At 41.8% G+C, this 13,800-nt stretch overlaps 2 protein-coding genes across 2 annotated transcripts; both read left to right on the plus strand.

Annotated features, from left to right (window-relative positions):
• The first annotated feature begins 1,197 nt into the window (after nucleotides 1–1,197).
• Nucleotides 1,198–4,636, plus strand: LOC149285236 (EEF1A lysine methyltransferase 3-like). Its single transcript, XM_089495600.1, has 3 exons — nucleotides 1,198–1,362; nucleotides 2,365–2,476; nucleotides 4,254–4,636. The coding sequence occupies exons 1-3, from the start codon at nucleotides 1,198–1,200 to the stop codon at nucleotides 4,634–4,636; spliced, it is 660 nt and encodes a 219-aa protein (XP_089351726.1).
• A 2,340-nt stretch (nucleotides 4,637–6,976) lies between these two features.
• Nucleotides 6,977–11,452, plus strand: LOC149285237 (elongation factor Ts, mitochondrial-like). Its single transcript, XM_089495601.1, has 5 exons — nucleotides 6,977–7,165; nucleotides 7,841–7,969; nucleotides 9,826–9,948; nucleotides 10,074–10,152; nucleotides 11,034–11,452. Exons 1-5 carry the CDS (start codon nucleotides 6,977–6,979, stop codon nucleotides 11,450–11,452), a joined length of 939 nt encoding a protein of 312 aa, XP_089351727.1.
• Nucleotides 11,453–13,800: the final 2,348 nt, after the last annotated feature.

The following is a 13,800-nucleotide window of genomic DNA, read 5'->3' on the forward strand; positions in this document are numbered from 1 at the left end:
ATTTCTGGCTCTCATACAAGATTTCTCGAGGGCTGCCCCTATCCTCTGGAATGCTCTCCCCCGGTCTATCCATCTCTCCCCCTGCCTTTATTCCTTCAAAAAATCCCTCAAGACCCACTTCTTTAAGGATGCTTACAACATAGCAAACTAATACCCACTAGTAAAATTATTTCAGGAGAGGGACTAGGAAAGGTGAGCTAAAGGAGTATGTCCTTTAGCTCACCTTTCCTAGTCCCTCTCCTGTAATAATTTTACTAGTGTGTCTGGTCCATCCCTAACAACGGCACTTTTACCTATTGTGTAATACACCCTAAATCCCTCTAGATTGTAAACTCGTTTGAGCCGGGCCCTCCTCACCTGTTGTCTCTGTTAGTCAATTTGTTATGTTACATACTACTTGTTATGTCCTGTCTACCCATTGTACAGCGCTACAGAATTTGATGGCGCTATATAAAACAATAAATAATAATAATCTCCCCCCTACTGACCACACTTTGATCAGCAAGCACGGCTCCATAACCTTGAAAAGACTGATTGTAATGTGGGCGATCATCCAGCAGGGTCTATGTATGTATGATTGTTAGTATTTATGTCTAATTGTCTGTGTGTTTGCAAATGTGCCAGAGTGTATGTTGGAAGGGGGGGGGCACAGACAAGTTGTTTGGGGGCAATGATAGCACATACCAGCTGTTGGGGGGCAGGGGAAATTTCATTCTCACATAACTCCTTTCAGCAAATGCCCATTCTGTATGGCGACTGTTTTTTGGATTGATGGTCAGTCTTACCTGGGCCCGGCTAATATGTCTGCTTTTGTTACCATTTTACCAAACTTACAACAAATGATACTTTGAATAACTATGAATAATTTCTCCTGTAGGCCTACACGGTGCTTTATTATATATAATCCATGAGGTCCTCCTTTCTGGGAACACATCCCTCTACAAACACCAGCAACTTTAGGTCCACGCGTGGGAGCCAAATAGTGCAGCCTGGAGACACGCAACATATACTGTAAATAATTAGAAAGCCGCTTTCCCGATGGCTTCCACCCAAACTTATCACGTGACGCGCCAAAACACACGAGATGCCACAAACTCTGCGCTAAATACCGTGTCAGTGTTAACACTGGAATGACGCGGTGAGGGCGGCGGGTGACCGGTAACTGTGCGCACGCCACACCCTCCACGACGCACAGCCATGCAATGGGAGAGCGGCCTGAGCGAGGTGCTGCCGCGGGACCTGGGCTCACTCTTCTCAGACACTTACACGGAGGAGAGCTGCTACAAGTTCTGCGGCCAAGAGCTGCGCATCACCCAGCTTTATGGCGCTAACCTCGGAGTGGCAGCTCCCGTGTGGGACGCGGTGAGTATTGGGGCTCACTGGGCTGGAGTGCCGTGAGCACCGTGCAGCGATACTCCGACGTCTCCCTGGGACGCGCGCTGCTCAGCCCGCAAAGCAACGTGGCGTTTGTTGTTGAGCGCGCTCTCCGTGTGTTTAGTGAGCCGCTCCTCCAACACGCGGCCAAAGCAGTTCCTGCATCTACCCCGCAGGCACAGCCGCCGGTCACGCACAGTGTAGCCCCGAATTAAAGCGCGTTTCACGTATGATCGCTTGAGAATGTGCCGTTATTACTGTAACCGCACCGGGAATGAGGCTCCAGACATCGTATGCGAGTGATGTGTAGGATTTACATATATACTCAGCTGCATTAAGGACCCTTTATGCATATGCGGGAAATACGCCCGTTCATTACCATTGGAATGATTTCCTGTCGCTGATTGGCTGCAATCAATCACCAATCAGTGGCAAGAATTATTTTATTTAATGTATATTATAAAGATTCCTATGCATTCTTACCAGCGATGTCACGGACTATAAATTGGCCCTTTAATAACCCTCTTAGTTTCAGGCCATATTTTTTTAACAAATTGTTTCTAGATACTTAAGTTTTTTTTTTCAGATTTTATGTTAAAATGAACTTTAAAAAAGTAAATGGTTGTTTTAATGCACACACTATAATTTTCCTGCGGCATGAATATTGGGTGGTATGTGGCTGAATTGCATTTGTTTCGATCATCTGTTTCTTCTAGTGGCTTCAAACCACTTACTTTGTACCACAAATGTTTGGATTTCACCTTGATAAATAAGGCCCATACTACTGACTCATCTACAACAAACCTAATAACTTTTGGCTAACTGGGCTAATCTACTACCTTGTAGACTTCGATTCTACTGCAAGAATAGATTACAGCCATGGCCCACCCTAACAAAACTCATGTGTAGAAGTACATTGTTCTAAAACTGCCTTCTTAATGTAAATGGCCAGTGATTGTATTTGGGCTTCATTCTCTTTTTCTTCCCCAGGCATTGTATCTCTGCAGCTATATTGAAGAGCAGAAGTTGAATTTTAAAGGGAAGAAAGTAATCGAGTTGGGTGCTGGAACTGGAATCGTGGGAATTCTGGTGTCCTTGTTGGGTATGTTGGCATCCGCCAAAGTATACAGATTCTCAGTAAACAAAGGTTTTGGACAAATCAGTCCCTATTTATTTTCCAAATGTACGCGTCTGTTATAAGTTTGTGAGGGCAAAACGAATTGTTTTGATGCAAACTAAAACTTGTTGCCTTTAAATGCTTGGGCTGTTGCTGAAAATGTAATACTTTGTATCAGAATTACATGGGAATTGTCTTGATAAATAAGGCCAATATTGTTCGACTGCTGCTCTTAGGATTTATGGGGCCTATGGCAATAAATACTTGTTGCAGCCCATTGGCCCATCTTCACAGAAAGTATTGAGTTTGGTGCTTCCCAATTTCTGCCCTGTACATATACTACAGTATACACACACACACTGACTCCATCACTATACATATACACTATGACACTACAGTGTGTACACACACACACTGAATGACACTATTGTATATACACACTCCCATACACTACTCCCCCTCTCACCCTGTGGAGACCAGCCACGCCGCTGCCATCGTTAATCCCGCACCCTATGCTTTCCTGTGGGGTGCTGTGCCACTTTTTAAAGTGCCACCTCAGACAATGTGAGCTAGTCATGAAAGCCTGCCGGTGACAGAATCTAACAGATTATGTGCCCAATGTATTCATAGCTAAACGAGGTGGTAACGTTTTCTAGGTTGTAATATAATTTGAGCAGAGCCCTTCTAACCTTTTTCCAAAAGTCTAAATTGTTCTGTGATATCCTGTTTTCCCATTGTACAGCACTACAGGGCATGATGGCGCTATATAAACGACCAATGTTTTCTTAAAAAAATGCTTTCATTGAACAAGAGTCTGAACCCTTCAAGCACCCCGGAGATACGCTAGGCATAATTTGGGCTACGTGTTGCACAGGTTAATGTTTGTAAGCGTCAACATTTCCCTGCTGGGCAAAATGACCTAGTAAGGGCCGGCAGCATAGCGGTGCCAGCCAGGAACTGCCATTCAAGCTGTAATGAGCGAAAGCGCTGTTGTTGCTGTTTCTATGGCTGCCGCCAGCAGATGTATTTGAAGTGTAAGTGCCTTTTAGCTAAGAGCCCGGCTGCCATTATATTTTGTTCTTCTGTTGCATTTTTTTATTATTTTATATATAAGAAAAGCCTAAACAAATCATGAATCCATCCGCGGTACCTGTCAGCAGCTCTGAATAACCTGAAAAGACCACAAAGACCACCTTGATGTTAATTCCAGCTACAGTACATCACAAAATAAACAGACCTATTAATTGCTTAAATGGATCTGTTACTTTATGCAGTCGTGTTTTATATGTTTAAAAATAATTCATGGCGATAATAGGATAATGAGGAAGTCTGTCATGCAATGCATAAGAGCAGAATGAAGTTCAGTATAGCCACTAACTTATTTCCTACTCCTTTATAGCCATAATTCGTGTGTCTTGAAGCGTCTAGCACAAGGAGGTTAGATTTTATTTATGGTTTCATATAGTATGTTCATATTCCGCAGAGCTGTGCAATGGGTAAACCGGACATAAAAAGTTATTTGACTTACAGAGACAAGAGGTAATGCCGGCCTTTCTGAAGCCAGTTTACAATCTTTTAAGCGCATTGTTTTAATAGCTGATATATATCTGCTCGATATGCCGCAAACCTGAATTAGATTGTTTGTGAGATCGGCTCTGTGGCCGATATTGATGAGCTCGTCATGAGGTCCCGTCAAATTAAACGCATTGTATAAAATTATTTGTTTTCCTTTAATAAACATGGTCTCAATTTTCCTGTGTAGGTGGGGATGTGACTGTGACAGATCTTCCGCACACACTGCCACAGATCGAGAAAAATGTGCTTGCCAATGTTCCACCAAACCAAATCCCACGCGTCTGCGCTCTGTCATGGGGCCTTGACCAAGAGCAGTTTCCTCAAGACTTTGACTACATCATTGGTGCTGACATAGTATACCTAAAGGAGACATATCCCCTCTTGATTCAGACTCTTCAGCATCTTTGTGGACCTCACACAACTGTATTGCTGTCCTCAAAAATGCGTCAAGAACACGGCACAGTGGCCTTTTTCCAAAATGTCTTGCCCCAGCATTTTGCTTTGGAGCTTGTTCAAAGAGATGAAGATGAGCACATCAATATCTACAAAGTGACCCGCTGTCAGAACTGAATGAAACGATCTAAGCTAGGTTCGCTGCAATTTCTGAAGCACATTTCTACATAGGGTTGTAGCTCTAACGAGTGGGGGGGAATTAGTATTTTTGTAATCCCTCTTAATATGGCCTGTTTCCCCTTTATGTATCAAGCCACCTAAATCTGCCATTAAAAGAGGGATATATTTTAAAAGGTGTTTTTGTATTTTGGGACCAATCTAGGGCATCAATCTCAGTCGCTTCTCCATGGTTGGCCAGGGTTCAATAAACAGCGTGCCAGGATATGCCAGCACAGCTTCCATAGTGTAAATATGCCTGCCTAGAAGATCAAAGATCTCCCCTGTAACCGGCCCACTGGGCAACAGGACACAGGGGGCTTGATTGGCCTAGGCCAGGATACATTATTCCTTGCTGTGCGTTTTCTACTGATGATCCAATAATCTAAAAGACAAATTTGTTTGGAATTTATTATGTAAAATAGTGAGTGAAGTTACCTTTTCTTATGATGTTACAAGAAACTAACCACATCTTAATCCTTTTTACTACCCAGGCCCTAGTTTTTGCTTTTCCAGCACCCATAGGGACTTCAGTGTACCAGGCTGGGTGAGATTTCATTAGAGGCGATATGTCAATAAAATGTCTACCACAATTTATTTAGGAAATTTATTTAGATAAACTGGAAATATATGGATATTTTATAGAAGATTTCCAAAATGTGAGCTTTTTATATGTTTCTTAACAAATTGAAAATTAAATCAGTATTTGCTCATTATTGTTCTTTGTCATTGTTTTTGGTTTATGTAAATGTTCTTATTTGGAACATCATGTAGAATTGTACCAAATGTAATTGCATTTTGCAACCCTGTACACGTTGACGGTTGTTCAGGATAGTTAAAGCTCAAGCTGTCCACCTACATGTTGATACCAACCACTCAAAGGACCGCTCCAGTTTCATGTAAAATGCATTGTGGATTGGATTTTGCGTGGACTCCAAATGTATTCTTTGGGACTCTCACTTTCTTCTTTACATGCTCAGCAGCTCTCCCATCAATGGCACGTTTTTTTCTTGGGTTTTTTTGTCAGTAACTGCAGAATGTATGCAGTAGAATGCATTGGAGTTCGTGTAAAATGGAATGCAATGGGTACTAAAAAGGAAACCCCCATCTGTTTTTCTAGGCTTTCTGTCTTTAAGATTTTTGGGAGTAGGGGTCTTATTTTTGTCCCTCTTGACATATCACAAGCCGATGATACACAAACCAGTAAATGTTTTCCCGCTTAATGTAGACATGTAACCTAAACTACGTAGAGGAACAAGGAAAGGTTTGTGTATAAGGGGAAAAACAGACAATTTCAAGTCTCTGTATATGGGTCGCTAGGAGAGGAAATTCGACTTTCACGTATATGACCAGCAAAGGATAAAGGTTTTGCAGACAGTGAACAGAACCACACTTAGAATAGTTAAGATTCAGGCTTATTAGATTTAGGATAAAGGAGGACCTTCTAAATTTTTTATTTTTGTACTTCCACTGAGCTGACTGTGATTACTTGATTATGATTACTGCTACCCACTGCAAAGCAGGAAACCAGAGAATGTTGGGAGGTCCTGCTAAAATTGGTACTGTCTCCTTAAAATGGGACAGTTGGGAGGTGTATTACCCCCCCCCCCCCCACACACACAGACACACGTGCTCTTCTCCATGCCTAGAGCAGAGCATGGTGTATTATACCAGCACAACTGGCCACCACAAATAAATAACTAAAACACCATTTACAGGCGAATAGTTAAGTGTCCCTGACTTCTCTCTCTCAAAATAGTCAAATAACGTTGCATTCTCGTTTTATTTTTAAAAATAAAATACTAATAAAAACATCATGGGTTCCACAGAACTGTTGGATAAATGACACAGGATACACATAGAACCCGTTCCCATCTACAAACAATTTCGTACTCATTCAAACACACCATTGATATGTAACTATGTAATGGTTGGACTTTTTTCTTCTTCTCAAATATAACTTTATTTGTAAAGAACATGTTCACATTGCCTCAGTCTCTGACAGTAAGGGTGATGTCATCAGCCGGCGCCTTGTCATTCATCACCCGGTGAAGAGATAGCATGGCTTCGCTGTCCGGATTTCTGCGTGCCAAGGTGAGAAGGGACAATCGTAACGATATTGCTAGTTCGGTACCGAGCCGTACTGGGAGGCAATGCCAGACTGTTTTGTTCGGTAAAGTATTGACTGTGAATAACCTTGAAGACAACTCGGGTGCGTAGGAGGTTCGCGCGAAGTGTTTAATGCTCGTACACGTTACAGGTATGTGTCTGGTGTATAGCCGTATCTGTCACCGTCGTTAAATGCCGGTGTTTTTGTGTTCTCAGCTCATCTTCTGGCAGCAGACCGGACTCTTCCACTCGGGTGTCAGATTATTGGCAGCGGACAAGGACCTTCTGGTGAAACTAAGGAAGAAAACTGGCTATTCGTTTATAAACTGCAAGAAAGCACTGGAGAAGTTCAGCAATGATGCCAAGCAAGTAAGAGGATGTGTGGAAGTGAGACAAACCTCGCAGAGGAGCCTGAAAAGATTCCTAGCATGAAGCGAGGCTGGGGGCGCTTTACGCTGCTTTTGCGTTGGCAGCCGTGGTTTTCCCCTTGACTTAGAACTGCGTGAGTTTCTGCCCAGGTGATTGCAAAGTGTGGTTTAGTGTTTCATGAGTTAAGCCTTAACCTTTTGAGCCCCCCCTGCTCCTTCTACACAGATCATGTCTGAGAGTTTTTGGAGCCTTTATAGACAATCAGCTTGCTGGGTTGTGCATTTTGGGCCACCATATTACTTGGCCATTTGGCTAGTATTTTAGTTTCTCTGACTACTTGGTAGCTGTACTTCACCTACCACCTGATAGGAAAATTAATATTTAATACTTATTCATGTTTGCATTGCTGCTTATAGGCAGTTTTACCAATGCTTGCTATAGAGCTGCATTAAAATTCTTCCCCTGCATTATATTTATTGTTGTTATGTCTTATTTGTATGGTGCCAATGGATTCCTCAGCACTGTACAATGGGTTATACTGACAATCACAAGAGACAAAAGGTGTGGAGTGTCCTAATCATTACAAGTTCCAAATATATAAGAAACTTAATATTTAAACAGTTTTAACCTAGGAATTCTTTAATTGGTGTACATACATTAACTGTTTGTCAATTACACCCCCCCCAGGCAGAAACATGGCTACATCAGCAGGCTCAGAAGGAAGGATGGAATAAAGCTTCCAAACTACAAGGAAGAAAGACTACAGAAGGCCTTGTGGGACTGTTGCAGGAAGGGAACACGTCTGTGATGGTGGAGGTTAGCATTTACCAGTTTAATATTTTTTGAGCCATGAAGCTGGCAGATTTCCATCAGAGCTGCCGCTCTGTTTCATACCTGGCAGACGTAGAAACAAAGTTAAAAAAAATTAGCTTTTAGAAGATTATGTGTGTGTGTAAGGCCAACAGAATCCAACATTTTTAGAAAACCATTCTTTATGGGGAATCATTTTGGGGGCAGCATCAAGTAGTAGAAAAGCAGTTTATGTGTAATGATTGGGAAGATGGAGTGTTTAAAACGAGAACCTAAAGATACTGGACTTTCCCAGTCAAGTTCTAGACAACTATACAATTGGGATTATATTTCCATTCAACCTGACAGAGCTTCAGCATCTGCAGATGGTAGGAAGTGGCATTGAGTTCATTGCTTTGTACCTGTTTGATAAATGATGCATATAGTGTTCTTCAGACAGCACTATTAACCCCTTAAGGACAATGGGCGGTTCCTAAACCAGGGCTTGACAAATTTTTTTAAATCTAGGAGCCAGCTAAAAGAGTTAGGAGCCAGGACTTTTTTTTGCCCCCAGCACTCGCACTTTGCCCCCAGCACTCGCACTTTGCCCCCAGCACTCGCACTTTGCCCCAGCAATTTGCCCACACTAAAAAGCACCAGTGCATACTTTTTATTACCATTAATTAATCCCATTAATTAACTCTGTCCCCAGTTTCCATAGGCATCTTTGTCACTAAATAGCTTCCCATAGTCCCATGTTTATTGACAAAGATGCCTACGGGAAACTGGGGACAGAGTTTGCCTTTGCCCCCAGTCTCCCATAGGCATCTGGGGAAAGAGTTTACCTTTGCCCCCAGTCTACCATAGGCATCTTTGTCACTAAACATTAGATTATGGGAAGCTATTTAGTGACAAAGATGCCTATAGGAAATTGGCGACAGAGTTTGCCTTTGCCTCCAGTCTCCCATAGGCATCTTTGTCACTAAACATGGGACTATGGGAAGCTGTTTAGTGACAAAGATGCCTATAGGAAACTGGGGACAGAGTTTGCCTTTGCCCCGAGTCTCCCATAGGCATCTTTGTCCCATCCTCCCACTGCCAAGTATGCCCCCAGTTACTTCCACTTACCTCACCCCGATGTGCACTCCCGCTGCTGCTGCCGGTGGCTCCGCCCACCCTCCTCACTGAACGGGGTTGGCACCGCCCAGAAAGGTCAGTGAGCAGTGCTGGTGCCGCCCACGAAAGTTATTGAGCGGCGCTGGCTGACTCACTTCTATTTTGAATCGACAGGGGTGATCCGAAATAGAATTGAGTCAGCTGGCCAGCGCGACTCGGTGACCTTGGTGGGCGATGACAGCCCCGTTCAGTGAGGAGGGTGGGCGGAGCTGCCGACAGCAGCGGGGTTGTCTGCATCGCACAGACGCCCACTGCTGCCAGAAAGGAGGATCCAAGTCCCCTGCAACGCCGCGGGGGATCTGGATCCTAAACCCAATTATAGGTTTGGCTCACAAACACCTAGGCGCCAGGACAAAATTATCAGTCGCCATGGGATTTGCCGAGCCCTGTCCTAAACCCATTGAAAACAATGCATTTTGATCCCGTACATGTACGGGCTTTGTCATTAAGGGGTTAATAATGAGTAATGGAATTCTGTATGCATGGTTATTTTATTTACACAAGCATAATATTAATATAAATACGAGTAATGATCCATAATCCCCCTCAATGCTGATAAGTAATCCTTTGTTGTCTACTTCATAAGCACATTGTTAGGCCTTTTCATTTATTCACACTATTAGCAAAATTCAAGTGTAAACATTAGCAGATTATTAGTGAAACGTACCCCCGAGAGCCAGAAGTAATAAATCTGTAATTTGTTTCAGGTGAATTGCGAAACTGACTTTGTTGCCAGAAATGTGAAGTTTCAGCTGCTGGTCCAGCAGGTGGCAGTAGGAACACTGAGGTACTGCCAGGGCCGCGAGCAGAACCTGTCTTCCTACCTAAAGGTGAGCGCTGCTGCCTTAGATTTATGGGAATTATTTTCCATGTGCTTGACTATGTTTTCCGGGTTCTGAATACACGAGTGAGAATATTAAAGTGTTTAAAAATGTCTTCCCTTTATTATTTACAGGGGTTTTTGAGTGCCGATGAGTTATTACAGATGAAAACAGATGAGACATTAATTAAAGACCAGCTGGCTATGGCAATAGGTAAGTGTTTAGGTGTTTCCAGTCTCCAACGTCTATCTTTCTATGTGATTGGCTGCTGCTATTCAATGGCAGCTCAGCTCCCAATTGGCTAGATTGAAAGTTCTACTGACCGTGTATAAGAAGCATACTGCAGTATGGTCTCTGTTTTTGGTAGAGGCAGTTGGGAAAGGAGTTAAATGAGCAGAAGCAATGGTATTTCCACTGTATCTGTATTATATCTTTCCTAAATAAGACTCTGATCTTCTTTTTTATAACATTTAGTGTATCCCATCAGGTCCCACAGACTTTTCTGTTTTTACTTTGGAACGTTCAGGTAGAACTTTCTCTGTAAATATACATTTGTCTCCCTGTTAGTCTTTTTTGAGGTCCCGTTCCCTTCACCTTCCTCTGTAAAAGCTGAACAGAAGTACTTATTTAGGCAGCTGGCTAGATATTTATGATTACATTTCATTTATATAGCGCCAGCAGATACAGTATGCTTTACAATCAGTCGGTTATGCTGCCCTAGGAGAGGGTATCAGTATACTGTAGAGATCCTATTTATTAAACTCTGTCTTTTTTGTGCATTCCTCTAGCGTGCGAGCCTTATCTATGGATGTCTAGCATGTATGAGCTGAATGTCTCTCTTGTACATCGTGTATAGTGTAATAACCAGCCATTATACCCCTATGTAGTATTCAGTGATTATTAATAGCTGTGATTTGATGTGTTCTTAAAAGTTTGTAACACAGATTTTGGGTTGAGTGGATCTTTTTCTACCAGGAAAATATAATCCCATTTTTCGTGTAACAAGTATGCATCCTTTAAAAGTGTGCTAGTCTATTTCTGTATACTTATATTTTCTGTATAATTATGTTTTTGACCCTTCTCATCCTATTAAGGAAAGCTTGGAGAAAATATGGCGGTGAAGAGAGCTGCCTGGGTGATGACTCCTTCCAACATTTTCATTGGTTCCTACATGCATGGCACCCTACCCGTGGACGTCGCCTCCCTGTCAAACATGATGTTTGGAAAATACGGGGCTCTTGTTTTATACCAGGCAGCTGACAGCAGTGCCAAAAGCAGTATCTCTGAACTTGGACGCAGGCTTGGCCAACACGTAGTGGGCATGAGTCCTTTGTCAGTGGGATCCATAGAGGATGAGTCAAGTGGAGAGATGGAGACCAGGATGCTGGCCCAGCCCTACCTTCTAGAGCCCAGCCTCACTGTGGGACAGTATGTGCAGCCAAGAGGGGTGCAGGTACTGGACTTTGTGCGTTTTGAATGTGGGGAAGAAACAGAGCCTACAGAAGCCAGATAACTTGTTTACCTGGAGGATCCGTGAAAATATTTTGAATACTTTTTGCAAATGTAAAATAAAGTTAAGATGAAACAATTAAATTCTGCTTTTCCTTTGTTTGAAAACGTTTCATGGGGCAATAGAGTAACTTCTAAAGAAAGGCACCACAAGAAAGTCTAAAACAGGATCTATTTATAACATAAGAGAGAAAAACTATTCTATCCTGAAAGGTCTTTTCAACTTGTTACATTAAAGCTATTACATTAGTGGGAACACTTAAAAGCTAATGGGTTCACCGCACTTTGTGCACTGTAAGTGTGTGGTGTTTTGTGTGTTAGCACATGTTATTAGAGTGAAGGTTTGTTAACCTATGGTGTTGAGTGTTAACATAAGGCGTCAGTGTGAGCGGGTGTATGTTGGCGTATGGTTTAAGTAGACTCTGTGGGTGTTAGAGTGAGTTTGCATGTTAGTAGGTTTTAGTTTGTGTGTGTGTGTGTGTGTTGCTTCCAGGGGTAGGGGGCACCCAGGCGCTAGTAACATTAGGCTACACACTGACAGACTTATTTAGACAATAAGTGTGATAATAACTTGATACATAAAATATATTTGCGAGACAGTTTACAATAAGCAGGAGTTATTAGCGCAATTGGACACCCTGGAAAAAGGGAGAGTTAGGCTGATAGGTAGGACTGCCTGTTCCCAGTGGAGAAAAACATGAGAGAAGGAGGGTGGTTGGGGAGACATGCAAAAAAACCATGAGACTTGAAAAACCATAGATAACATACGTGGCACATAACACGGTGGCAAGTTTAAATAAAAACAAAATATTGTCTGACACAACTGAACACTGAAAGGATGATCATTACAGTAGTTAATATGAAGCAACCAGAAGAACAAACTACTCCAAAATATCCAGGAAATTAATCAAATTTTCTTTGAGATATGGGGTATAATTACAATAATTTAGGCAAACACACATGGACCGCAGCTGGTTCTGAACAGGAACAAAAATGGTGGAAAGACGAGGTTTGAAAATCTAAGCAGGTCTGCGACTGTGAAGGGTTCAGAATAGAGAATATTACATATTGCAACAGCTGTAAAAGAAACTGGATGTTCTAGTTTAGGGCAAAAATACTAGCATGGTGACACTACGTCTTATTTTTAGTTTTTAGACAGTTTATTATAGCGTATATAGAAAGTGGTCTGCTTTGTGATCTATGTAGATCTGTGCTGAAGGTTTGGGGTATCAGTATTGCCTGTGTTACATTGTCCAACTAATACATTTTCCTTTTTCTTCTCCAGTCGGCCGCACATTTCTTATGATGTCACTTAGGGGTAGGTGAAATTCTACTAGAGAGGAACTGGAATTGAGCAACATATTTTTTTTAATTTTTTTTTTTAACAATTCACATTCCTTTATTTGAGCCTTTTCCTTCTCTTCATGTTAAAGAACTAGAAATGGGATATATCCAATTAGATTAACTGAGAATATTATTTAAAAATGACAGATCATAACCATATAAGCCGTGTAGCTTGCAAATAGCCATGTCTTGTAATCATTCAAGTGGCGAGTTTGAAAATAAAATAAAAAAGGCAGAATAACCATTCCTTTATTGGAGCATTCTTCCTGGTTAAAAATTCTCGTACATTTTGTGCTGTGATTTAAAGCACTTCAAAGAAGCATTGAAACAAGGCTTAAAAAAATGCAATAGATGAATGTATACAGAAAGGCTTCTATTACACATAAGTTTGTTTCATAACACATTCGAACACAGCCTAATCCCCAAGTTATATTTTTATTACATTTTTTTCAGCATTTTGGAGTAAATTTTACATGGAACCCAATACATTTTACTGCATGCAAATTTTGTTATTGGAGTTAGAAATAAGACTTCTATCCTATTTAACGTCTCCCCTGCCTCTATTGGAGCTCAGTAGCACTCCCATTGGTCGCAAAAGCAGCAGCCAATCACATACAAGCTTGCAAAACCTCATTGTTTCGATAGATATCATACATGTGATTGACTACCGTCGCTCCAGTGGACTTCAATATAAGCTCTACTGAGCGTGTGTAAGACGTGTGCTCAAATACACTCTGCTTTTCAGTAAGGGCGGCCACGGCAGGACCTAAATAAGACATAATTCTCATTTTTTCACTCTAATAACTAAAGGATGCCTGCAGAATGCGCTCTCATATGTATAAGAGATAGAACCGGTGCTCCTTTCAGTGACAGTAGATAAGGGCATATTCGATGAAGAAAACAAAGTCATTTTCTTGGAGAGAGAGAATGCAAATTTGATAAAAAAATATATGACCCTGGTGCATAGTTTTACAAGTGGTCTTATCACTTTAGTGGTTGCTATAGTGA

This window comes from Sceloporus occidentalis, unplaced genomic scaffold (genome assembly GCF_023333645.1).
Source record: "Sceloporus occidentalis isolate IW3139 unplaced genomic scaffold, rSceOcc1.0.p SCAF_82, whole genome shotgun sequence".
Taxonomy (NCBI): domain Eukaryota; kingdom Metazoa; phylum Chordata; class Lepidosauria; order Squamata; family Phrynosomatidae; genus Sceloporus; species Sceloporus occidentalis.

What these genes read in the sequence shown, in the direction of transcription:
- LOC149285236 (XM_089495600.1), top strand. Translation starts at nt 1,198, where the DNA reads ATGCAATGGGAGAGCGGCCTGAGCGAGGTGCTGCCGCGGGACCTGGGC. An exon ending in CAGCTCCCGTGTGGGACGCG is followed by an intron (nt 1,363 to 2,364) that starts GTGAGTATTGGG and finishes TTTCTTCCCCAG; the next exon opens with GCATTGTATCTCTGCAGCTA. An exon ending in AATTCTGGTGTCCTTGTTGG is followed by an intron (nt 2,477 to 4,253) that starts GTATGTTGGCAT and finishes TTTCCTGTGTAG; the next exon opens with GTGGGGATGTGACTGTGACA.
- LOC149285237 (XM_089495601.1), top strand. Translation starts at nt 6,977, where the DNA reads ATGCCGGTGTTTTTGTGTTCTCAGCTCATCTTCTGGCAGCAGACCGGA. An exon ending in ACCTGTCTTCCTACCTAAAG is followed by an intron (nt 9,949 to 10,073) that starts GTGAGCGCTGCT and finishes TATTATTTACAG; the next exon opens with GGGTTTTTGAGTGCCGATGA. An exon ending in CCAGCTGGCTATGGCAATAG is followed by an intron (nt 10,153 to 11,033) that starts GTAAGTGTTTAG and finishes CATCCTATTAAG; the next exon opens with GAAAGCTTGGAGAAAATATG.